The 26,688-nt window shown below is 44.8% G+C and overlaps 1 protein-coding gene across 1 annotated transcript in view; it reads left to right on the forward strand.

Annotated features, from left to right (window-relative positions):
* The window catches only part of MYO10 (myosin X), a 179,996-nt gene that overhangs the window by 144,869 nt on the left and 8,439 nt on the right, over window positions 1-26,688 (forward strand). The window contains exons 20-33 of the mRNA XM_087815337.1: window positions 3,817-3,941; window positions 4,026-4,140; window positions 8,735-8,841; window positions 9,713-9,970; window positions 10,330-10,375; window positions 11,316-12,164; window positions 13,075-13,198; window positions 15,660-15,903; window positions 17,761-17,856; window positions 20,246-20,339; window positions 21,031-21,086; window positions 22,869-23,011; window positions 23,269-23,463; window positions 24,442-24,599. Coding sequence (XP_087671463.1) covers window positions 3,817-3,941; window positions 4,026-4,140; window positions 8,735-8,841; window positions 9,713-9,970; window positions 10,330-10,375; window positions 11,316-12,164; window positions 13,075-13,198; window positions 15,660-15,903; window positions 17,761-17,856; window positions 20,246-20,339; window positions 21,031-21,086; window positions 22,869-23,011; window positions 23,269-23,463; window positions 24,442-24,599 — 2,610 coding nt within the window. The remainder of the gene's footprint in view (window positions 1-3,816; window positions 3,942-4,025; window positions 4,141-8,734; window positions 8,842-9,712; window positions 9,971-10,329; window positions 10,376-11,315; window positions 12,165-13,074; window positions 13,199-15,659; window positions 15,904-17,760; window positions 17,857-20,245; window positions 20,340-21,030; window positions 21,087-22,868; window positions 23,012-23,268; window positions 23,464-24,441; window positions 24,600-26,688) is intronic.

Below are 26,688 nucleotides of genomic sequence, written 5' to 3' on the forward strand. Positions count from 1 at the left end.
GGCGTGCATCTTTCTGTGCTTTTCTGTACGTGCATATTTTGACATATATATTCATGCACACGTACATAAGTAAAGGGGTCGTCATTTGTTTTACATAAATGATTACATTATTGTAATCTCTGTCTTGCTTTCTCACCTTGCGAAAGGCCTGAGAATTAAGTGGTATATCTTTACTTTGGTCTTTTTTTTTTTAATGGCTGCGTAACATTTCATGCTGTGCATGATACGAAAATATACCCAGTTTCTGATTTTGCCGTTGCCAGTAAGGGGATCCTTCTGCAACATAAGTCAGACCATGCTCATCTCCTGCTCCAAACCCTTACCTTGAAAACAATGGCCATCTAGGTTGAGCCCCGTGTCCACCATCAGCCCAGGTCCCTCCCCACCTCCCCGTGTTCTCTCTCAGACTAACTACTGAACATGCCAGGCTCCTTTTCCAGCTCTCAGCATTTGTTCGAGCTGTGTTCTCTGTGTGGAATGGCCCATCTGCTCAAGCATTGAATAGTACTTGCAAGAGCTCAGACTCTGGGTCAGACTGGGGTTCAAATTCATGGGCCGCCCATACCCTCCTCAGTATTTTTCTCTCTTCTTTCCCAAGGAAGTTAATTTTCATCTTTATTATGGTTTTATATTAGACTTTCTACTGTATAAGTAGTAGTGCTTGGTGTACCTATCACCATCCAAATTCAGGGTCCTTGGAAACAAAATCCAGCCCCTCTGAGGTTATATGCAGTGTACAGAGGCAGGGGGTTGTGGGGATCTGCACCTTCCTCTCAATTTTGCTGTGAACCTAAAACTACTGTTAAAAAAAAATTGTCAAAACAAAAAACTATGGAGTCCCAGCCAGGTGGCTCAGTGGTTTGGAGTGTCGTCCAGTACACCAAAAATGTTGTGGATTTGATCCCCGGTCAGGGCACATACTTGGGTTGCAGGTTCAGTCCAGGGTTGGGGAGCATACGGGAGGCAACCCGTCGATGTTTCTCTCACATCGATGATTCTTTCCCTCCCTCCCTCCTTTTCTCTCTTCCGCTCACTCTAAAATCAATAAACATATCCTTGGGTGAAGATTACAAACAAACTATGGAGACAGTGAAAAGATTAGAGGTTAGTAGGAGTTGGGGGGCTGTAGAGACGAACAGGCAGCGCTTAGAGGGTTTTAGGGCAGTGAAACTACTCTGAATGGCACTCATGGTGGCTTTATGTCATTATACAGTCACCAAAACCTAGAGTGTAACGTAAACTATGGAGTTTGGGCGATAACAGTGTCAGTGTAGGTTTATCAGTTACAACAAATGTTCCGAGTTGGTGGGGGATGTTGATTAAAGAAAAAAAAAAATCTAGCCCCCACCTGGTTTTTAATTCCCCGGAGCATGAGTCCCAGAGCCTTGCATGCAGAGGTGTTTATTAATTTAGTGATTCCGTAAGTGGATTAAGACCAGACTCCTGGGACTATAATTGCCCTGGTTTATGGCTGTTACTTCCAAAATTCACCCTAATTGTCACCGTCAGAACTCCACTGTTAGCACACGGCGGGCAGTCTTTGCGGGGTGAACTCCAGTTCTGGGGAGCGAGTTACCAGCGAAGACCAGTGCACCCGCGAAGTTTTAAAGGGCAGCATGCCTTTAAGTTTGTGGCTTGTCCAGTCTCCAGCTGTGTCATCTCTGAGCACTAAATTCACCAGGAAAGGAAGTGGGAACTCCGGAGAGAACCACCAGTGGAAATACAGGTTTACCCCCTTCATGATGGCAGCGTGGGTTGCCCCTGGCGACAATCTGCCCATAGATCCCCCTGCCCCTGGTTAAGTTTCTGGGAAGGGGCAGAAACACAATCGCAGTGGGCGCCTGGAAAGAGCGGCCACTGCCGGTGGCTCCCTCCCTCCCTGCCCCCGACCCCTCCCTGGGCCATATGAAATCCTACAACCACACCACACTAATTAGGCCGAGAATGGCAGGGGTTGTCATGGCAACCGAGCACTTTTTAAAGCACAGGAATGGTGTTCATTATTGTTCAGTGTCTTTAGCTGTGGCGAAAAGGTCAGTGTGGCAGTTGTTTTCCATATGAATTTTGGCCCCAGAGCCAAACTGAAAGTGGAATGTTCCTCGGAGAGGCTGGAAGATGGTGAGTGGGGCTGAACTTTCTGGATGGGGCATCCCTTTTAGCAATCTGTTTTAGAATGTTTTAATAACTAGTGCCGGAGTAAGCAATTGGACGGACTTTGTTAAATAGAGATTGGAAAATGTAAAGAGGCAAGGCAAAGATGGGTCAGGCATGCTGAAAGCTTGAGAGGGAATTTTTATTTAAAAAGTGTCAAATGATTACATATTAAATTAGGAGGTTTCTCTGGTTGTGAATTTAACGAAGTTGACTAAATCTGATGCTTTATTCGGTGTTTGTTTTGTATTAGCTCTATGCTAGTCAGATTATATTCCGAAATAAATATAAAAAGCATTTTAACCAAATACCGTCAGTACAACTGCCTCTCTCCATTTGTTAATCCAAATATTAAGGTAGAACAGCAACCAAGGGTAATTTTGTTTTCCTGCTTTTATGTTTTTCCTACTTTTCTAAGGATATTTGAAATAATCAAGACTAAAAACCTGTGAGCCACAATTCTTGGGATGTTTGCCCTAATTTATTGGCTATCCTCGGGTAGAATACTGCTGAGTACAGACAATTTGACCAGTGTTTGCAGAAGAGATTAAATATAAGTCAGCCTGCTGGAGATGATGGGAGGGCAGCTATTCTATCAAAAGCTGTAGGGGAGACTTGCAAAGCATTCTTGAAGTTTATTTTATGCTAGTTTGGAAAGTGTACAGAATAACATGGCTTTCAGCCTAATTTTGTGTTAATGACCAACTATGTTTTTATGGCTCACAAATTTGAGCCACTTTCCATATTTTGCACTTTTAGACAGTGTACTTATAGCCCATGGCACTATTTTTTCAGCCATTTTTTACGCAGTTGTGTAGGATAACAAAATTCCAGTTAATGAAAGGGAATGGGTATTTGAATTAAAAAACAAGTCACTGCCCACAAAGCTGTGAATGGGAAGTGGCCTACTTTTGGGCTTTACTCTGAAAGACTTATTGTCCTGTGAGCAATCCCAGTTTGTTTGGCAATTGAGTGGATAAGGGAGTACATTTCAGAATGTTAAGTCTTGGTTTGATTTCCTCTGTTTTTAATTTGCATGTTCAGGGATTAATTTATTTAGTGATCATGGTATGAAGCGCTCCATAAATGTGGTGTTTGACTAGAAATAGAGAAAATTAAAATTCTCCTTCATTTTTGCCCTTTTTTTCCACCTTCATCCCCTCCCCCTGCTGGTACTTTTTAGCTAAAAAAAAAGTCTTTAAATGCCTTGAAATTGAAGTCTAAAAAGTAAATAAAGTATGGCACTTTAGGTTCTTCGGAAAACATAGATTTAAATATGGTGGTATATTTATGATGTTTGTAAAACAGTCAGAAATTGAAACAGATATTAATATCAAGGAATTATTGGTATCTTTTAAGAGATGATAATGGTAGTATAGTTATATTAAAAATTATGATGATGATACATTTACAGATGATGAGGTGGTGTGATATCTGGGACTTGCTCCAAAAGAAATCCAAGGGCAGGAGTAACTGGGCTGCTGGATGGGGCAGAACTGACAGGGGTGCTGGTTATTGGAGCTAGGTGATGGGTGCCTGGGTGTGGGGTTCACCTTCTGAGTTTTTTTTAGTGTGGGTTCAGTGTGTGTGTGTGTGTGTGTGTGTGCGCGCAACAGTGGTGGGTGGCCTTGTTAACTTTATCTTCTCACCTTCCGCATGTTTCAGATGCCAGACCAGTTTGACCAGGCGGTGGTGCTAAACCAGCTGCGGTACTCGGGGATGCTGGAGACGGTGAGGATCCGCAAGGCTGGGTATGCTGTCCGAAGACCCTTTCAGGATTTTTACAAAAGGCAAGACGGAGCTGAATAAATCCACTTCTTTTTCAAAGGGAGTGGGAAGAGAATAGAAGGTGACGCTGCCCCTCTGCGTTGCAGGTATAAAGTGCTGATGCGGAACGTGGCTGTACCTGAGGACGACCGGGGGAAGTGCATGGCCTTGCTGCAGCTCTACGACTCCTGCCACAGCGAGTGGCAGCTGGGGAAGACGAAGGTAAAGTCACAGGGACAGAACAGCCCCGCCAGCGCCTGGGCCATGTCAGGGCGATGCCACAGGCTTCAGTGTTCTGTGGTCCTGCTGACCACTTGTTTTTTAACATTGGAAACGGTACTGTCGGGATCGTGCCTGGCATAATCTTTTGTCTTCCAAATGGAAGTCCTTGAGTTTTCAGGGACTCTGTTGGCTTACTGGGTGCCACCTGGGGCTGCCGTCTGCTCCTAGACACCCCCCCCCCCCCCGCCCAGGTCTTTAACACATGACCCCCTCCCTCACCCTCCCACAGCATGGCAGCTCACTTCTGCAAGGCCAGCAGGAGAATCTCTCGCTCCAGTTTCCTAAGATGGAGTCTTAACGTGATGTAGTCACAGAAGTGACATCCCATCACCTTTGCCATGTTCCGTGGGCTAGAGGGAACTCACAAGTTCTGCGCACGCTGGTCAGAGTAAATGGGTATATCTCATCGGGTGTCACCTTGCGATGTGTCCTTACAGGTTTATGGGTCTCTGTACCTGGAATTCTTCTTTCCCCTCCTAATTCAGCCCAACTCATCCTTCAGGTATGGACTTAGATGTAGACTTGGACAGGAATCCTTTTAGACATTCTTCAGTGCACCCCATCCCAAAAGTTTACCCCAAAACTGGGTTAAGGCCCTCCTATGTCATCTCACATCACCCTATTTTTGGCCCTGTTGTAATATCTTGTCAATGCCTGTTGACTTCTCTGCAGTCCCCCAATGGAGAATGTTGAGTTATTTGTTTGTTCTACACACTGCACATAGTAGGAGCTCAATCATTGAACAAGGGTGCTGTACGTTTACTCAACTCAAGAAGGGCTTTCTATAAACTGGTATCTTCTTTCCGTCTCACTGCTTTCTACAGCGGAGTAACATCCAAGATCATTATGACTTAGCCAGTGACAGTCTCTTCTGAGCTCTGAGAATTCAGTCCACCTTCACTTACAACTTTCATTATGGAAACCAGGCCCAAGCAAGACTTGGGAGCAGTCGTAGCACAGGGGATAGAGACATAAAGGCATGGGCATTGCCCTCGGTGTACTTTGTTGCTGAGGGATAAGACATCCAGATACAACTGAAAAACCCTACATTATAATCTCTTTACAGAATAAGAACACAGTTTTCCAGGAGAGAGCTCACCATGGATTGAGATGATCGGGGAAGTAGTCAAAAAGGGGAAATCTTTAAAGAAGACTTAAATTATAATTGGTAAAAAGTTGGAAGGAGAAGTAGGAAGGAAACTTACCAGTTCACAGACCCATTAGGAAGTAAATGTAAACAGAGTATTTGAGTTGTGTGCACTAAATAGCTTTGACATTAACCGACCAGCGTTCGACTTGATTATACATTAGTGTGTGTTTCAGTAAGTATTGCCTCCAGGAGGTCTTTGCATTTAAAGCCTTGAACCTCTGATGAACCTCTAGATTTTCTGGTAATTTCTGCAATTATAGGAAGAAGATTATAGGGAAAACTATGTAGGAGAATTATTGTGGCAGTTTTATACATGCTTGGGAACCCAGGGTAGGAGTAGGTAAGGCTGTGGGTCACAGGTGGTAGGACTCTTTATTTCCTTTTTTTTGCCCAAACGTCTTGGAGGAGGCAGAGCAGAGTCTAGGGAAAATGTGCCATCAACAGAACATAATGCATCATGACAGACCAGGATGAATCACAGCATAAATTTAAAAATCATGAGTGAGAGAGGGTGTCATTCAGCTCCCTCCCTCAACCAAAATGCCCACATGGTAACATAGGAAAGCATAGTAATATTTGGCACTAGGTTTTTAGGGAATAATTCAGAACTTATTCATGCATTAAATCTGAAGTTGCATAATTAAAAGCTATTTTGATTGAGGGGTTATTTTTTTCAAAAAACATTTTTTCAAAAGTTAGGAATTGTGGTACAAAGTGCCAGTTATCAGATACACTTCTCTTATTTGACAAGCATAGAATTAAGGAGCCCATTCCCAGAAGCAGGCCAGCAATTAGCTGTAATCTACTTAGTCCCAATTCTGGTATTCTCGTGAGGGCAGAACTGGTGCGTAGCTCACCTGGTTCAATTATGATTTCAAAATCAGTTTTCAGACTCACATTCTTAATGTCAACTTTTTTATGTGCATTAAAGTTTTTGAAGCCAAGATGGGCATGAAGAGGGCATGTGATAACAAAGAACATTTTGCAAATTTCTTAGCTTTCCCTCCCCTTCCCTCCCTCCTTCCCCTCCCCCTCTCTCCCTCTCCCTCTCCTCTCTCTCTCTATTTCTTAATGCAGGGGGAGTATCTTTGTATTTCTTGTTATTTACACTTATTTTAGGACTGGTGCTAGTCCATGAACTAATTGTCCTGGCCCATGATGAGTATTCATAAACTTTTATAACAATATCACAGTCCTTTTATGGCTGATGAATCTAATAATAATAACCGTAAAATGAGACTTTTTATATATCCTTTTTTTCTTTCTAGTAAAAAATTTTTACTATATTTTACAAATATCTTAGTCTATGACAGATCAAAAGTTTAAAAAAATGGTAGGCAACAAGAGCAAAATTAAACAAATGGAATTACATCAAACCAAAAAGCTGCACGGCAAAGGAAACCATTCAAATGAAAAGGCAACCTGTGGAATGGGAGAAAATATTTGCAAATCACATATCTAATAAGGGGTTAATTTCTTTTCTTTTTTTTAAATATATCTTTATTGATTTCAGAGAGAGGAAAGGAGAGGGAGAGAGAGAGCTAGAAACATCAATGATGAGAGAGTCATTGGTCGGCTGCAGCCCGGAACCCGGGCATGTGCCCTGACCGGGAATCGAACCCTGATCGCCTGGATCCTAGGTCGACGCTTAACTGCTGAGCCACGCCCGGCCGGGCAGGGGTTAATTTCCAAATTAATATAAAGAACTCATACAACTCAGTAGCAAAAAAAAAAATCTCATTTAAAAATGGGCAGAAGATCTGAATAGACATTTTTCTGAAGAAGATGTATAGATAGATGGCTAACAGATTATGAAAAGAGATGCTCAACATCACTAATCATCAGATAAATGTAAAAAAAACTACCAAAAAACCACCCCACAATGAGGTACCACCTTACACCAGTCAGAATGGCTGTTATCAAAAAGATAAGAGATAACAAATGTCGGCAAGGATGTGGAGAAAGGGAACCTTTGTGCACTGTTACTGGGAATGTAAATTGCTGCAGCTACTATGGAAGTCAGTATGAAGGTCCCTCAAACAAACTACCATATAATCCAGCAGTTCCACTTCTGGGTATTATCTAAAGAAAACAAAAGCACTAACTAACTCAAAAAAATATATGCACAATAGCCAAGGTAGGGAAATAACCTAAGTGTCCACCAGTCAATGAATGGATTAAGAAATTGTTTCTCGCACACACACATGCACACACACATATGCGCACACGCTGAAACATTATCCAGCCGTAAGAAAGAATAAAGTCTTGTCATTTGCAGCAACTTGAATGAAACTTGAAGGTATTGTGCTAAGTGAAATAAGCCACGCAAAGAGAGACAAATACTATGGGATCTAAACCAAAGGGTTGGTTAAAGAACCAAACCAAACCCAAGCTCATACATACAGAGAACAGATTGGTGGTTGCCACAGGTGGGGGTGGGCAAAGTGGGTGAAGGGGTCAAAAGGTATAAACTTGCAGTTATAAGTGATGGGGATGTGATGCACAGCATGGTGACTAGTCAATGCTACTATATTGCACAAAGTTCTCGTCACAAGAAAGAGTATTTGTACCTGTGTATGGTGACGCATGTTATCTAGACTTACTGTGATCATTTTGTAATGTATACCATGGTGGCTGAGGACAGGCCACCGCAAAGCATACCACAGTGGCACATTGATTATTTTAAATCAAAGCTACTTGAGAAACAGCCATACAAAAAGAGGCACTCTGATTCCTCCCCCACTGCCCCCCGAGAGCAGGGCGTGAATCTCCCGTGTGAAAGTGTCCTCCCTGCAGGAGGAGGACAGTGGTATCCTTATCGCCAGAGAGGGGGAGTTAAGGCTGAGAAAGCCACTTGAAGAAACTTTGTTAATTCATTAGTTCGCTGCCCCAAACACAAACCCCTTTGTTTTGTCTAATCTTAAGGAGTAATTGTTTCTCTGTCTAACACCGGCATCTAAGCAGCCTGCTCTGGTCACTTCGGGGCCCCTTTCTGTGATACCTCCATATGGACGTAATTATATTTGTTTTTGTCCTGTTAATCTGTTTTGAGTCAGTTTATTGTTAGATCAGCCAAAAGAAATAAGAAGGGTAGGGAGGAAAGTTTTCCCTCCTTGACAGTAGAAATACTGAATCATGATGTACACCTGAAACTAACATAATGTTATGTGTTAATTTATTCCTCTGTGAAAAAAATAAAAACAACGGCCCTTTCCCACAGGGAGTGGAGAAGCACTGGGCTGGAAAGCATGGCTATGTGTATTTAGGGCAAACTTAAGGAGAGGGGAAAAAAGGCCTAATCCCGTAAAATATCTGTGACTCAGAGATTCCTTCTTTCTACCAGTCACGATCTTTGGTTCTGACATGTTGGTCCCTCCTGGGCAGGTCTTCCTTCGAGAATCCTTGGAGCAGAAACTGGAGAAGCTGCGGGAGGAGGAAGTTACCCGGGCGGCCATGGTGATCCGGGCCCACGTCATGGGCTACTTGGCACGGTAAGAAGGATCGGAGGGGAGAAGGCATTAAGCTTCATGTGGCCTTCCCCAGTATAATCCATCAGGTGGGGGAGGCTGGTCGATTGCTTTTCCTTAAAGTAGACCTGGATGGAGGGTTAGGATCAGGCTAAGGAGAGTCCTAGGTCAATGCTCCTAACTGGCGATGCCAGATGCCTAGTTAGCTTGACCTAGGCAGAAAGTAGGAAAGGGGGCTCCCAGTGTCTCAGTTAGAGCAGTGTTATCAGGGGACTGTACTGAGATACTTTGCTTCCCAGGTTCATCTTCCTTGAGTACTGAAGCCAGAGGCAACCTGGCTGTTGACTTGGGTATTTTGGCTGCTGACATTGGTGTCTCATTAGGTCCACAGAGGCCCACCCTTCAGTGTTTGCCAAATAAGGCAGCTTCTTTTCATGTGCATTTGAGCTCTGTTCATCTCTGCCGACCAGCATGCCACATAAAACCCCACACTGCTAAATTTTTTCCAGTCCAAAGCTGTCCTACTGTGGTGAGTGGGTTTTTTTCCCCTTCATAAGAACAGGAGAATATGTAAACTCTCTTCTGGTCCTGTTTACAACCCAACTTCCTGCCAAAACTCCTCAAAGTCGGCATTAGGGGTTCTATGTTTATTTTCAGCCAAGATCATGATAGGGTTCTTGCTTTACTTTCGTTTGTTATTATTCTTTTGTTATTCTTCTGTTTTGTTTTGCCCAAAGGGGCCTCCTGTGCACTCCGGACTCTATAATGAGAGCATCTTCCCGACCGAGGTCCTGTTCCTTTGTCTGTGGCGATAACGGAAACACATGGGAAGAGCTTGAAGCCTCATTACCTCGACAGTTATTCTGTTGTGCTGTGTTTTTGTTTTTGTTTTCAGAAAGCAGTACAGGAAGGTCCTTTCTTGCGTGGTGATGATACAGAAGAATTACAGAGCATTCCTTCTGAGGAGGCGATTTCTGCTGCTGAGAAAAGCAGCCATCGTTTTCCAGAAGCAACTCAGAGGCCAGAAGGCTCGGCGAGTTTACAGGCAGCTGCTGGCCGAGAAGCGGGAGGAGGAAGCAAAGAGGAGACGGGAGCAAGAGGAACAGAGGAGGCGGGAGCAAGAGGAACAGAGGAGGCGGGAGCAAGAGGAAAGGTACAGCGCCTCTCTGGCCCGGAGGACACAGGACACCTTTTGAGTTTTAGGCTCAGTATCCATCCTCCCAGCAGGAGTTCCCAGGGGATGCTGCCGAACCTGCTATTGGAAACAGTAGCTTCTGGTGGCTCCAATGTAAAATTCCTTGGCAGCGCTGAGGAGGGGCCAGTTCTGTGCGTGTTTTTATTTTATGCACAGAATAAATATATTGCCACAGAAGAGGCCCCATCCTTCATGCTTTTTAAGTTGTCTATAGCAAAGTTTTTTAGAGAGAATTAGCTTGCTCTGACAAGTGGTTCTGGGATTTTTTTTCATTGTGTTTGTTTATTTTCACTGCCTTTTTTCTTTACTGTTTTTAGAGAAAGAGAGAAGGCACGAAGAGAAGCTGAGCTCCGCACCCAACAGGTGACAAATGGAGTGACAGTATGGCATCTCGTCTGTCCGTTTCCTTCTCACTTCAAACACTTTGACTCAGGATTCAAAGCTAAAGTATAGAGATGTAGGAAGGACATGAGAGGAGGTGTTTATGGTGCAATTGCTAACCCACTGCAACTGGGGGAAAATGAGTGCATGTCTAAGATTTTACTGTGGATCATGACAGCGTAATTTCTCTACACCGACATAACCCCTGTGTTAGTTTGCTCAGGCTGCCATGACAGAGCACCACAGCCTGGGCGGATTAAACAACAGAAATTGGTTTTCTCACCATTCTAGGGTCTAGAAGTCTTAAGATCAGGATGTCCAGAGGTTTGGTTTCTTCTGAGGCCTCTCTCCTTAGCTTGCGGGTGGCCACCTTCTTGCTGGGTTGTCACGTGGTCTTCCATCTCTGTGTGCACCCCAGGGTCCCTGTGTGTTCAGTCTCCTCTTACAAGGATGCCAGTCAGATTGGATTAGCCCCCACCTCCCGACTTCATTCTAACGTAATCACCTCTTTAAAGGCTCTATCTCCTTGCCCTGCCCTGGTGGCTCAGCGGTGGAGCATTTACCTAGGATCCAGGCTCGGGGTTAGATTACCGTCAGGGCACATGTCCAGGTTGTGGGTTCCATCCCCAGTAGGGGGTGTGCAGGAGGCAGCCGATCAATGACTCATCATTGATGCGTTTCTCTCTCTCTCTCTTTCCCTCCCTCTCCTTTCCTCTCTCTTGAAATCAATAGACATATTTAAAAATAAAAGCACAGATACTGAGGCTCAGTGGGGGATATAGCTTGAACATACCAGTTTGCGGAGGGGGTGGGGCCCCAGGGTTAGCCGAGAGCATCTCGTCTCCTCCGGCGGAGGCGGCGCTGCGCCTGTCCCTTTGCCTGTCCCTTTGTCACTCACCGGGGCGCCCCCTCCTCTCTCCAGGAGGCCGCCGAGCGCCAGCGGCAGGAGCTGGACGCCGCGCGGAGGAGCCAGCGGGAGGCCGAGCTCAGCCGGGACCTGGAGAAGCAGAAGGAAAACAAGCAGGTGGAGGAGATCCTCCGCCTGGAGAAGGAGATCGAGGACCTGCAGCGCATGAAGGAGCGGCAGGAGCTGTCGCTGACGCAGGCCTCGCTGCAGAAGCTGCAGCAGCTGCGCGACGAGGAGCTGCGGCGGCTGGAGGACGAGGCGTGCCGGGCGGCGCAGGACTTCCTCGCCGCGCTCAACTTCCACGAGATCGACGAGTGCGTGCGCGACATCGAGCGCTCGCTGGGCGCGGGCGCGGGCGCGGGCGGCCCTGCGGAGGGCGGCGCCAAGCCCACCTTCAACTTCAGCCAGCCCTACCCCGAGGAGGAGGTCGACGAGGGCTTCGAGGCCGACGACGACGCCTTCAAGGACTCGCCCAACCCCAGCGAGCACGGCCACTCGGACCAGCGCACCAGCGGCATCCGCACGAGCGACGAGTCGTCGGAGGAGGACCCCTACATGAACGACACGCTGGTGCCCGCCAGCCCCGGCGCCCACGGCCCCGCGCCCCTGGCCGCCGCGGAGCCGGGCTGCCCCGGCGGGGACCCCCCCTACTGCGTGCCCCAGAACCCCGGGGGCCTCCCCTCGCCCGAGGGCGACTACGACTACGACCAGGACGACTACGAGGACGGCGCCATCACCTCGGGCAGCAGCGTCACCTTCTCCAACTCCTGCAGCAGCCAGTGGTCCCCAGACTACCGGTGCTCCGTGGGGACCTACAACAGCTCCGGGGCCTACCGCTTTAGCTCTGAGGGGGCGCAGTCCTCGGTGAGTACCCCATCCCCTGGGGGCCCCCGCACTCAGAGGGGGGCCGTCCTGTCCACGCCCCTGTTGCACCGTCACTTGGTGGAAGACGCCCTCGCAGGCCAGGCCAGGCTTTCAAAGGCAGGCTCTTAAAGATGCTCTCGAACCCCTTCCTCGTCCTAAAAGCAGTCGGATTAGTAAACGGAGCTTGGATGGGTCCGTGGTAGGTTAGACACAAAGCCCAGAGCTGCATTTTGTCCGAAGCCTAAGAAAGCCGGCGTGGTCAGTGGAGACTGGCCGTGCCTGTCGCTCCTTTGCAGCCGGCTGGGGAGTGCGGCCCCCTGATCGGAGAACTTCCCTTACAGGAGCTTCACGGTCCACACCTGGGGGTGTTCCAGCCGGCCCTGGTTGTAAGGGATCTTGAAGGGCTTAAACACGTCCTTTCCAGCTTCTGCATTTATTTGTCACTTCTGTTCTCCCCCACCCACGTTGGCTGTGCATTAAATACTGCCTTGACTTTCTAAGACTTGAAGATGTTTTTAGCTTAGCAGTTTAAAGGGAATTGCTTCTTCGTTGCTTCTTTGTCAGTTGTTTTTTTAGTTTGTTTTTGTTTGTTTTCTTTTGGGTTTTTCTAATATATCTGTATTGATTTCAGAGAGAGGAAGGGAGAGGGAGAGAGACAGAAACATCAGTGATGAGAGAGTCACTGATCGGCTGCCTCCTGCATGCCCCTGACTGGGGATCGAGCCCACAACCCGGGCATGTGCCCCGACCGGGAATCCAACCTCGATCTCCTGGATCCCAGGTCGATGCTCAACTGCTCAACTAAAACGCCTGGCCAGCATTTTAGTATTCTCAATGTTGATGGATGCTGGGCATGTTCGTTGCCTGTTCTCTGGTTTTCTTGCTCACCATTGGCTGTCTTCTTGTCCAGTTTGAAGATAGTGAAGAGGACTTTGACTCGAGGTTCGATACGGACGATGAACTTTCTTACCGGCGGGACTCTGTGTACAGCTGTGTCACGCTGCCTTACTTCCACAGCTTTCTGTACATGAAAGGTATGACAGGCCACCGTGGCGCGTGGGTGTGGGGTAGAGCGATGGAGTGCTGAGATTTTGTTTTCACTGAGGCTGATCCAGGGGATTGGGAATAGCACCCTACCTACCCCCTGACCTCGGGTTAGGTTCTCTAGGTGCGTGGAGGATGCCATGGTGGTGTGATACGGGTGACACAGTAACACCAGGGAGAACATTGCTGTGACTGTCCTCGGTGCAGTGTTAGGACAGACAGTTTACAGCCACTTTCACCAGTGATGAGAATTATAGTCATGTGTTTTGATTGGTCTAGCTGCTAATATCAGTCATTCGCTTTTCGAAGTCCTGCCATTCTCAGCCTCTGATCCCCAGTGTGCTCATGGAAACCACACAAGGTTTGTTTTAGGGGAGATCTGCCTATTGCTGCCTGAAGTCACTGGTTGGTGGAAATTTTTATAGGAGCCTTAGAATGACAGAGATTGAGAAAGTCTAGTCAAGGAGCTTGCATCAGATCATTTGATAAAGGAAAACAGGTAATCACAGATCAGGACCTAATGATCCAATAAGTATGTAACCATAGCTTTTAAGATTTTCTCATGCACTTCTCAGAATAAATATAAGCTTTTTATTATTAATGTATTTCCCCCTCCCCCAAATGAGTTTTAGTCCCCAAGTTAGCTTTAAAATTCCCTATATCAGTATATTACTCTTACTTATCATATGTGGCATTGATTTATTACATAGTTGTTTGACAAATAAGATTAGGTAAAAGTAAACATACATTCAAAGCATCCATTTCAACATTAAAGCATTAAAAGCTCAAGAAGGTACACAAGTGAATTTTTGGCAAATTCATCTCCTAAAAAAGTTATTGTGTAAGTGCATCATTTAATCTTTAGTAAGGGTCTTAAATAAAACTATGACCCCCCTCCAAAAAAAATCAGAGAAACCAATGATAAAGAATATCCAACCACCAGATACTATTTTATGAGCATAAATGTGTTTTCGCCAGCCTATTAGCCTACTAAAGGTGTCTGCAGTTGGAAATTAATAGCATTGATCAACTTCTCTAAATGATGAACTATTGAGAGAGTGCCCGGAACTGCAGAGAGAGGGCTGGGAAGAAGTCCTATTAATAGCTAATAGCAAATAGCAGCAGAGTGAATAAACCTATGGTGATGACTGTTGTAATCTGCGTCTTTGAAACTGTGAATAACCTTTATCATTTAAAGACGATAAGATAAAAGAATAACTTTGTATCACCGTTTCCTCTGGGCCTGTTTGAAAAGCTCAGATTAAAGTCGTACATCAAAAAGCAAAGAAAGTTTCTGGTAGTCCTTGGCAAGTCTGCTGTTTGTTAGGAAACAGCTCTGGAGCTTGGCGTGACCACAAAGACTTTTCAGCTAGGTGCGCGAGCAGCGCTTTAGATGCAGGAAGGGGCAGCAGTTGGTATTGCTCAACGAAGCAGGTGCCCTTTGCACACCGAACACAAGCCAGTGTTGTCATGGCCTTATTTGCACCACTGTGAGGTTTAGATCTATAATCATTGAAGAAATTAATCGGAAAAGGTCTCATTTAAATTCTAATCTGTAAAAGAAAAGTGTTTTCTTTATGCTGACTTTCAATATCCACGTTTAAATGTCCCTTATTTTTATTACTGGCTGACCCAAAAACATAACTTGTGCACATTTTATAATAAATTATTGAAGTAGGTTATGTTCTTCAGTGGATACATTGAAACAGATTTTTGAAGGATGGTGGTAAGATGCCACTGTTGAGTGTCCTTGAAAAATCTAGAATACTAAAATAAAATTATCCTGCTAAAAAGGTATTAGAAATATTTTTTATCTTATAAACAGCGACATCTGTATACCCTTGTCTCCTTGTCTAATTTGCTCAACCAAAAGAAAGTTTCCCACTAAATAAATTATAGCTAACTTCTCATTTTTTTAGGTTTAATCACAATTCAGCTTGAAGTCTTTGTTTCATATTCTGAATCGTATACCTTATCCATGTGAACCATTTTCAGATGATGATGCTTTTATTTTTTAAAAGATGTGTTTATCCAAAGAAGTCTGTTTTATTTTCCTATTAAGTTAGAGTGTTTTGCTAAACTACAAAATCACTGACAAGTCATGTTTCATTGACCAAATAAGGAAGGAATGTGTAAACTTTGAAACCATTTTAAACTGATTTCCCCTTTGGGGCATTTGAAGATAAACATACAGAAATGATTCTCCTCCCACGGCCCTGACCCATTGCAGGGTTTGAGTGTCAGCTCAGTGTGAGGAAGGGACAACATTCTTGCATCATCCAGCCAAGCTAGTGTAACATCTGTCCAGTGCCGCCATCCTGCCCTGAGGGGCGTCTGAGGGCAGGTCACTCAAGGCAAAGTGAAGGGCAGGCTGAGCCTTAAGACCTGCTGGTATTGTCACCCACTGATTGACTTTTCTTAAACCCCTCCCTACCCATCGCGGGGGCACAGGTGGCTTGATGAACTCCTGGAAACGCCGCTGGTGCGTCCTCAAGGACGAGACCTTCCTGTGGTTCCGCTCCAAGCAGGAGGCCCTCAAGCAAGGCTGGCTCCACAAGAAAGGCGGCGGCTCCTCCACGCTGTCCAGGAGGAACTGGAAGAGGCGCTGGTTCGTCCTGCGCCAGTCCAAGCTGATGTACTTCGAGAACGACAGCGAGGAGAAGCTCAAGGGCACCGTGGAAGTCCGGACGGCAAAGTAGGTTGGCGACCCTCGATGTGGCCCAGCGGGTGGTGCCGGGGGGCGGCTTGGCCCTCGGTGCCGATGCCTCCCAAGCCAGCTGGTGTGAGTTCTTCGAAGCAGTGTACTAGTAGGTGTTGAGTGTGTCCCTTGTCATCACTTCAGTGGGCTGAACGGTTAGGAAACGAGGGAAACGGCTTCATCTGTGGGCGGTTCACTCCCTGCGGTTACATTCAGACATTGGGCTCTGGCCTGGAAGATGCCGGCTGGACATAGAACTAGCCCATTGGAGATGTGATTGGTTGTTTGCAGGAATCATGCTGTGAATGTTGAATGGTTGGCCGAGAATCTTTTTTACCATCCTTTTAATCGGTCAACATACCCCCTTCAAGTCTTGGACATTCCCAGCTGTGCCAACAGATTGCTAAATTGGGAGCCGACTGCCAATCTGGAGGTGTTTGGTTTTTTTGTTCTGTTTTGTTTTTAGAGATATAGCTGACATGTCACTTTGTATCAGTTTCAGGTATAAAACAGAGATTTGATATCTGTATGTATTGCAAAATTATTATCAGCACACAGTTATGCATTTTTTTCTTGTGATGAGAACTTTTAAGATCTACTTTCTTAGCAGCTTTCAAATATGCAATACAGGATTATTGACTATAGTCACCATACTATACAAGGGCAGATTTCATAGGTGGCACAGCTCCTTGCCACATGCAGTCTTCTCTCAGCCCTGTAGACCATGATGTTCTTCTATATTTGCCCTGTGATGGGGGGGCACTAATGCCAGGAAGCTGAGAGAGAGCGTGTGAGTTGTGGTTTTAGTTTCACAGCGTAAATTGATGTTTGTTCCTTTTGCAACTCACTCTGTTGCTAAATAAAGCCCTGTTCTTCAGGTGCTTTGTAAAAATTTTAGAGTCAGGGAAATGTTAGCTCTTAGTCACCCATTTGTCATAGTCTCTAAAGGAAGAGCAATGAGTAATTAGGGTTTCACCACCTTAAGATTTTTTAAATTAAGATTAAGTTTAAGATTTTTTATTTCATTTTTTATTATAGAAAATTTCAGTCACATGCAAGAGCAGATAGAAGAATATATTGAAATCCATGTACTTATGGCCCAACTTTTCGCAGTTACCCACCACAGCCGTAGTGTTTCGCTCCCCCTGCAAACTGTATTCTTGAAAGCAAGACCCTTACATCGTATGTCATCTGCAGATATTTTAGTATGCACTTGAAGATTAAGACTCTTTTTAATATATAACCACAATATTATTGTAACATTTAAAAAATAATATTAACTCCTTATCATCCAAACTCAAGTCGTTCAAATGTCCCCAGTTGTCTTATAAATGAAGGTGATAATGTTCTTGTTAGTCTGGGTTGGTTTATTTCTTCACATCAGAATCCCAACACGGTTTATAATTCCTAGTCAGTCGGCAGATCTCTCCAGTCCCTTCATGTGTAAATTCCTCCTCCATCATTTATTTCTTTCACTACCTATTTTTGAAGATGCTGCCCCATTTATCCTGCAGTTTCCAGACCACGTTTATCCTTTACCGTGGTCCTGATAACGTCATCACACCCCCATCACACCCTTGTGAGGGCCAGTGTGAGAAGAGAGGGGCCTACCCCTAGAGAAGTCAAAGAAACCTGTACCCCAGGCCAGGCCAGCAGCGCCCCTTTCTCTGCAGGAGAGAGGGATCTGGCTCCCCCTAGAGGCCACAGTGATCTTCATTTCTAAAAAAGCAGGCTGAAGTAGGTGTCTGATTTTTCAGTTAGTTTCCAACTCAGTGATCAGTTTGGTGAAATTGCTTTTCTCACTTGTTAAGAATTCTGTGTTCCTGATTTGCTCTTGGCGCTTCCCCCCCACAGAGAGATCATAGATAACACCAGCAAAGAGAACGGGATCGATATCATCATGGCCGATAGGACCTTCCACCTGATCGCCGAATCCCCAGAAGACGCCAGGTGAGGAGCTGTGCTGTCGACCTCATCGTAACTACATCCTCAGTCCTGCACAGGCCTGGGCATCGCCCAGATCACCGCCTCCCCACTGGCTCTGAAAAATTTTAACTGGTTTCTTAGTTAGGATGCCTGAAGGACTGTGAGTTGTAAGAGATGGATGTGCTTTTCCCCTGGGCAATTCTTTACTGGGCAGATCTGTCCACGTACACCTCACAGTTCAGGACTCCCAGCTTGCAGTGCCACCCGTCAGACCCCTTGTTGTCCCCTGCTCGGGCTTATAAAGTGTCACCAGCAGTGTGTGTAAACTGTGCAGCTGCACCCAGCGGAAAGCCCCCAAGCTTCTGAGCTTTGCAATGGAACAGCTTGTGTTTGCTGAAGGATCGAAGAGGCAGGAGCATTAACCACCGGCTGTAGATAAATGAGAGCGCTGTGACATTTGGAAGGTGTTCAGTCTTGATATTGAAGAGTTCGGTAGGAGAAAGTGACAGTTAACGCTTAGAGGACTTACTGTACTGTAGGCTGTGTTCTAAAGTGCTTCCCGCTACTGAGACTGTAGGGTTATGTTGGCGATCTGTCGTCCACTCGGCAGTGCCAGAGAATGCCGTCCAGTTTAGGCGGGTGACATCCTTCAGCCTATATTCTCCCCTTTTCAGCTCAGAAATCACTAGAATCTTCTAGTGAGTTGACACAACACCATGGGAAACAGCATTAAGGGCAAAGAAAATAATTCTCCCCATGGGAACAACCTGCAACCCTGCCAAGGTCCATAAATTATGACACAAACTGGAAAAACAAGCAAGCCCGGCATCACAGCCCCATCCTTCTGTCTGGGACGCCTAGTGAACACGCGTGATTTTTTTGTGGTCCAGGGAATGCCCACAGCTTTTCAGCTAAATTACAGGCTCAGCATTTGGCAGCTCTCCTGTCTGTTTTGTGCCATGATGAACCTGCTAAATTTAACAGTTGGAATATTTTAGCCAAGGGCTTTTTTCCCTGACCAGTGGAACGCATTTATAAAAATTTCTTCTCAGAGTCCAAGTTATTCTGTTCAGACTGAAAGCACGGCAGAGTTTGTTTCTGTGTTTGGGTGTGTGTGTGTGTGTGAGATCCCTGTGGCCTCCATATTGCATGTGTGTGTTTTTAGTGTTTAATTTGGGATATTTCTGAGCTTCCACGTAAAGCGATGACTGCAGCCTTCCTTTGGGTTAACCTGAGTTAATGAAGCAAAGGTACATGGGAAGTTTCCTGAGGCTCCCTCAGCTTCTGTGCATGTTGAGTATTATCAGGCTCTTGGTCACTTTTTTCTCCTTCAGGGATCACAGGAGATAGATTTTAGTGCTTTGCTGTAAATAACTTACATGACTAATCTTTACATATAGGTATTACTTTTGTACTGAAATATCCATGTGTATTAAGTACTTTCTCTTCTGCCTTCCTTAGTAGGAGTATGTATATATGTCTTTTATTTTTTCAATTACAGTTTACATTCAATAGTATTTCGTCTTACTTTCAGGTGTACAGCATAGTGGTTAGACAGTCACGTACTTTGCAAGGTAGCCCCCTGATATTTCCAGTACAATTAGCCCCTACAGGAGGAGAATGTGCTAGCGTCTCTCCTATTTGGCGTCACTCACATTTTGTGGTTGACGGACAGATGGATATTCATGATCGTTTTTCTCAAGCAGGTATTGAGTTTCCAGTTACATCATGACCTTTGTTCTGCTTGACAAGTTTCCCTTTATTATCTGATTCTGATGTAACTGAGAAGACTTTTTTGAAATGAAAATGGAAGAGTTAGTTCCCTGATCAAAATAAATTTTCATTTTCTACTCCAAGCACTTGTTTTCTACTTTGAGCTCTCCTGTGGTTTTACTCACATTAGTAGAAATCCTTCTAGGTGGTTGGCAACCCCATCCGGGGAATGAGGCGGGGAAATAGACTTCACGTGGCCATTCTGAGAAGGTCCTACATTTGGCCTCTTACCTTGCAGTTTACCTTTCAAAATGAGAAGGCACTTGCATGCTCCCGGTTTAACTAATATCTTCAATAAAGATTTTTCATGTAAGTGTTTTGGTTAGAACTGAGGGTTTCATTTTTCCTGCCAGTTTCTCTAGGAACTCATTATTGTTAGATGTCTGTAAAGGTCTGTGGGACTTGGAGGGAAGCTCTCCCAATGATCTGAACTTGCAACAGATGGTACTTAAGGTACTTGGTCTGTTTCTTTTAACTTTGCTCCCTGGTAGTAGGAAACCTGCATTTACCCCTGACGTGTAGGCAAATGAAAAGCAACGTCGGTCAGAGAAAAGGTGGTTTTCCTCTGTGTTCGAGGGCATTGCTGTTTTGTAAATCCAGGGCTTGGCCGTTGCTGACTGCTGCTCTCTCCGTCCCACAGCCAGTGGTTCAGCGTGCTGAGTCAGGTCCACGCGTCCACGGACCAGGAGATTCGGGAGATGCACGACGAGCAGGCAAACCCCCAAAATGCCGTGGTGCGTGAGCATTGGTGGGCTGGGGTGACGTCCTGTGGGCGGTGGGGAGCTGGGAGTTTCCAGACAGTCTTTGTTTTCAAAGTAACTGTAATAATTATAGAGAAAAACAGGAATATTTTGGTTAAAAATTATACAGAAAAACAGAATAAAGATTAGAAGTAGTTCTAGGTTCCAATTCTCCTGCCTCAAATCATTAAAATAACAAGAACAAAAAAATCCCAATTTTCACCAAATCGTGGGAGCACATTACACTTTTCTTGCAAGGACTTAGTGAAATCTGAATTGTACTCTGTCTTTATCCCAGACACAGATACAGAGCCATAGAAACCCTATTTTAGAAATTAAGTTTTATCTTCTCATAAGAAAAACTTAATGTCAAACCAAGTTTCTCAGCAGAATAAGATCATAGCCTAAATCAGAACATTTGTACTGTCGAAAGAAGTTCTCAAACACTTGTCACTGAAGGTGTTTTAAGAAAAAGACAGTTGGGTTCTTTTAAGGAGTGAGCTGTAGATTCTGCCCTCCCTGGAGGCTGGCTGTACTCACCAAATAGCCTTCTTAGATAACTGTTATTCTGCAGTTAATACAAAAAGCCTTTTGTTGGCCTGTTTAGAGGGTCTGGGGGTATTAAGATAATGCTCAGTGTACCTGAATGTGTCTCGCAAGCTCTCTACTCCTTGCTCCGTTCCAGGGCACTTTGGACGTGGGGCTGATTGATTCCGTCTGCGCCTCCGACAGCCCCGACAGGTGAGCTCAGATGTGACTCTTAATTAAGTTCTTAGTTACCTGCCTGCGCTCACTGCTCTCTCTGCGTCTGGGCCACCTTCCTCTTTCCTGGGCTGTGAAAAATCTCTAAGCTGCATGTTCTCACCGGGTCCACCTCGGCAATCCAGAGTCTTCGTCCTTGGTACCCTGTCTTATATCACCTGGAAGCTTTCCTCTCTGGGTCTCTTTGAAGTGCTGGGGGAGACCGTGGAAACCTAATTTAGACAGTTAATTAAAAACATAAAAAACACATGTAAGAGAAATATTCTTTGTTTGGATATGGCACAAACTCAGGATTCATATAGGAGGAAAATGCCTGTGTAGGAAAACAGTATTCTAGCACAGTATTCCCAAAAGGTATAGTTCCCCTTTCTAAACTTAATTATGAATTCAAAAGATTTCTATGTAAAGTATACATTTAGCAACTTAATGGAGAGCATACATTTATTTTCCTTGACATTTCTACCTTATCCGTGCCTTCAAAATAGCATGCTTTTGGTTTTGGTTTTGAAGGCAAATCATCTTTGGAAATCATTGTCCCGAAAGCCCTTGTCCCCATGACCTCTGTTTTATCATCTCTAGTTTTCTTTGCTGCTTGTGAACTCTGAGTAACAATTAAATTGACTCCTACCTTCAAGGACAGCTTTGGAAAGTGAATAGAAATGTATTCAAATTGACAACAAAACTAGTGTCTACTAGGCAGCATTAGAGTTTCGGAGTCTTCATCACCCCACCGATGAAGGCTCTTCTGGACCACAGGTCCTTTGTTTTGGCAGTCACCCTGCACCTTCCTACACCTGGCTCAGCAACCTGAAACACATGTGTTGGGTCAGCAATCAAAGCCCAGATTCTTACTCTAATGGTCACATTCCTATCTCATCTGCGTCTGCCTTCTCCCAACCCCTTCACTCCATCAGGCCGGGCTTGTGCTGAGCCATGCTTAGAACTTTCCATCTCTGTTCAGGCTTTCTCCTCAACTGCCTACCTTTCTCCCCTCCCAACTATAGAAAAATCTTTATTTCTGAGGAGCACCTATGTTTTTCTATGTACTATACTCCTGTGAATCTTCATTCCTTTCCCTTGAACTTTTGCTGCATTAACTACAGTGAACTTGTAAGAGATTCATTCACTAGCTTAAAAGCACTTAGGTAGAGGAATTAGTATGAGCAAAGGCCTATGACAGGCTCAAGGCACTGAGGGGGGGAAAAAGTAAATTTCCGTTATTACGGCACCCTAACTGGGAACGAGCCCTTATTAGATTGCTCTGAAAACATGGGCCCAGGTGGCTTTTTGTACCAGGCATAATCAAGTGTATAATATATTCCTTTACACCTATTTACTGATCTTCTTCTATTATTGGCATCTGACATTTCATTACCGACAACAGAAATATTATCCAAGGCAGTACCCAGAAGCAGAAAGAAATTTACTTTGGAGAGGCATCAAAACAAAATTTTCCCCCACAGTCACCTTATGTAGCCTTCCCGGAACCGGGTGTCATCTGGAAAGTTTTGCGTGAAGAAATGTGTTCCCTTCCAGGGCCTTCAGAATGTGTCGCTCCAAGTGTAAAGGGTAATGATGCATAAAATAAATCCTGCGGAAATGAGCAAGGTTTGCCATCCTTACCGTACAATACAAATAGCACGGTCATTTTTATCCCCGTGACCCGTAAGCCCGGAGGAAGGCACTCAGTCCTGGTTCACACAGAGGTGATGCTCACAGTAGAGCTAAGAGGCTTTGCTTCCTTCCCGCCCTGTCGCTCAGGCCGAATTCGTTTGTGATCATCACGGCCAACCGGGTCCTGCACTGCAACGCGGACACGCCAGAGGAGATGCATCACTGGATAACGCTGCTGCAGAGATCCAAGGGCGACACCAGGGTAGAGGGCCAGGAGTTCATCGTGAGAGGTGACTGCCACCAATGCTTTCCTTTCTCACCGAGCCTTGTTTTCATTTGCATGGACGTCTGTGTCTTTCCTCTTTCAGCAGCTTTTCCAAGTCATTTGACTCTTGAAGTTGCTAAAAATATGAAATGAGAGATGATCATGGTCATTTCTAGCAAATCTTTGGAATATGACCCACTTGTAAGCGTTGTGCAGATTATTACCTGGTATTTGGTGTTTCTCCTCATAGTTTTTGAGTTAGACTCTCCGCTTTCTTTCCAGGGTGGTTGCACAAAGAAGTGAAGAACAGCCCGAAGATGTCCTCCCTGAAACTGAAGAAGCGGTGGTTTGTGCTCACTCACAACTCCTTGGATTACTACAAGAGCTCGGAGAAGAACGCCCTGAAACTGGGCACCCTGGTCCTCAATAGCCTCTGCTCGGTCGTCCCTCCGGATGAGAAGGTTTTCAAAGAGACGGGTAAGTCACCAGGCCGCAGGGCATCAAATCCTAGGAGCTCTGGGTCTGCCCAGGGGAAGGAAGGAGGCTCCTACCAAGAGTGTGCGCTTCTCTCGTCAAAATAGCTCTTTCTGATTGATTTCTCTCCCGAGGCTGCCTGTGGTTAGCCGTGAGAACACAGTAAATGATCGTAAAGAGATTTTGATTTAGTGAGTTGGAGGAAGAGTCATCTGAGGACAGTAACATGTAAACAGACGAAGGTCATCCCACAGGAAGCTTTATATTTATTTGCTTGGGTTTTGTCTTTTTTATCATTGTACCATGAGAGTCGTAATGCAGCCTGGAAAAGATAAATCATGCCAATGAGTGTAATATAAATAAAATAGAGTGTAAGCTTAGTTTTTTTTTCCTTCTCAGTATTATATTAAAAATGTCTCTAGATTTACCTGGATTTTTGTTGCTAGTTTGATTTTGTGCTTTTTTAAATATAGCTATTCCATTAAAAACAAGATTTGTGTGTTTTTAATACATTTAATACATTTAATCTATTCCAGATTGCAGCTTGTTTTAAGCCTGTAGATTGCTTACTTAGCACAAGGGTTTTCAGGGGGGCCTGAGAAAGGACCAGGAGAAGCAGGAAGGCAGGAGAAAGCAGTGGGCAGTTTTCTCTCCAGCCCCGGAGCCTTGAAAGGGGACTTGAGTTTACGCCTGTTTTTCTTCCAGAGCAAATGTTACGATTTGCACATGTAATTCTGGGTTTATTATTTTTTGTTTGTGGTCCTCTCTCAGCTGTAAACTCCTGTCTTTTGGGTACCTAGGTACCCAGTGCAGGGCCAGCACATGTATGAATTCAGCAAATATTTACTGAATTTAGTAACTAAAGGGGCTTAGGTGGAGATGACACAGCTGCTGACGGTGCTGGATTCCTGGGACTCTGGTACAGGACCGTGTCCTTGGTCGCGGAGGTTAACGCTGGTGCGTGTGTGATGCGTCTTACAGGCTACTGGAACGTCACCGTGTACGGGCGCAAGCACTGCTATCGGCTCTACACCAAGCTGCTCAACGAGGCCACCAGGTGGTCCAGCGCCATTCAAAATGTGACCGACACCAAGGCCCCCATCGACACCCCCACCCAGCAGCTGATTCAGGACATCAAGGTAAGGGGGATGCGAGCTCATCAGGGTGGTTCTTAGGAGCTGACGGCCTCTCACCATTGGAACATCAAGACGTCAGCATCAGTCAAGCTCCATTTTTATTCTGTAATCAAAACCAACTCTTGGTAAATTTTGTGTTTGCATATCCCTGCTTTTAGGAATCTAAATGTGCGATTTTGGGTAAAATCTTACACTAAAATATTTTACCTTTAGGGAGGTGTTTGATGTTGCTACCGAGGCAGACCTGGTTGCTGGGCTCTAGGCAGAGGGACGATGGTCTGTGGTTTGGAGTTAGGTTCCCCATCGTAGGGACGTGTGTGAATTGTGTTGGGGATGACATGCTATGCCAGAGGTTCGACTTCAGCCCTGGGTTGGGGTCTTTTAGAAGTAACACAGTAATTCTACTCTTAACTATATGCAGTTTCTAGACCACACAGCTGGGTTCACAGAGAGCCCAGATTGGTCTAGAAAACTTGGAATCTGTATCAGGGGCCCCCAAACTCAGAAAAGTGCCTGTCTCTGGACCAGTATGGACCATGTTAAATTGTGATGTCCTGTTATAAAGATGAGTTGCTCAGTAAGTGTGTGTTGAATGAACGAACACACAATTAAATGGCAGTCGTGCACGAGGATTACTGCATTCATTTTCCAGGAAGGGAACCAGACATGGGGCATTCTGGTTGCATTGCTCACCTAGCTGGTCAGTCCCTGGTGCAGAACCAGGTCAGAGGAATGATTTTTACTGCTGTTCCTCCATGTTGCCCATGCAGACAGATCCCCTACACAAAGGAAAGAGCTGGAGCTGATTCAGAGTGATAGTGAGATAGGTACTTACTGATGTACATCAAAGGATGTTAACCAATTGGATCCAGGAGGCAAACTCCACCTTTGCAAACGTGGGAAAGGGTCTCATGTGTCAGTAGTACATAATTTCCCTCCAAATTCAAGTTGGCCTCTTGATGCCAAACTTAAGTGTTTTCTGTGTGTTTGAAGCTAAATTCCACTGAGTGAGTTATTCTCTGAGACTCTGCAAAGCTTTCTGTGGAACCCATGGTGCTGGATACTAATAATTTTATTTCTGGCCATAAAAATACTTTTTTGAAGCTTTCTTTTGAGATAGGAGTAAAAAAATGCACATATCAGCTGAACTTCCTCCTCAAAGTTCTATCTAGTCTTACATTGTCTAATTAATTTGAAATCAGACATTAAAAGTGTAATAGAATTTTCCAAATATGAAACCATGCTTTTTAAGAAACTAGACAAGTTGCCCTAATTAAGTTCATACACTTTTTTTTTAAGTAATTAAAGTTTTTTTCCTACTTTTAATCTGGTGTTATTGAAAAAGTTTCATAGTGGAAATGAAATTACCAGGACAGAGTGATTCATTGCCTCTCCTCCAACTCTTCTGTTTATTTAAAGTTATAAAAGTCACTGGCTTTTTTGCATCCCCAATTAGGATTTTAGGAGCATAAATACATGATGATGAATTTCTGTGAGCAGATCTCTTAAATTTTAGGAGTGAAAGAGAAGGCAGGCACATGGAAAGAGTCTCACTCTACCTGTAGCTTTCCGGTATAGAGAATACAAAAGATAAGTTAAGAACTAGCAAAATGCATGCTTTTGAATTCAAGCTTAAATGAATTTTAGATAAAGGTTCATAGTTTGGCTAAATGATCGATGACTAAATAATTAGCAAGAGACTTTTAAATTAATTTTTTAAGTATATATAAGTGCAGGGGGAACCTTTTATTTTATTTTTTTAAATATATCTTTATTGATTTCAGAGAGAGGAAGGGAGAGGGAGAGAGAGATAGAAACATCAATGATGAGAGAGTCATTGATCGGCTGCCTCCTGCATGCCCCCAACTGGGGATCGAACCCGGATCGCCTAGATCCCAGGTCAATGCTCAACCACTGAGCCACGCCTGGCTAGGCGGGAACCTTTTAAATAACATGAGAGAATTTATGCGAGTGAAACAGAGAAGGAATGATACAAGAACACATGTGGTTGTGGTTTGTTTTCATACACAGATTCTCGGTCTCCTCCAGCTTGCAGTTTTTAATGCTGGATTTCTATTACCATTCCTGGGCT

This window comes from Miniopterus natalensis, chromosome 3 (assembly GCF_054644295.1).
Source record: "Miniopterus natalensis isolate mMinNat1 chromosome 3, mMinNat1.hap1, whole genome shotgun sequence".
Lineage (NCBI taxonomy): Eukaryota > Metazoa > Chordata > Mammalia > Chiroptera > Miniopteridae > Miniopterus > Miniopterus natalensis.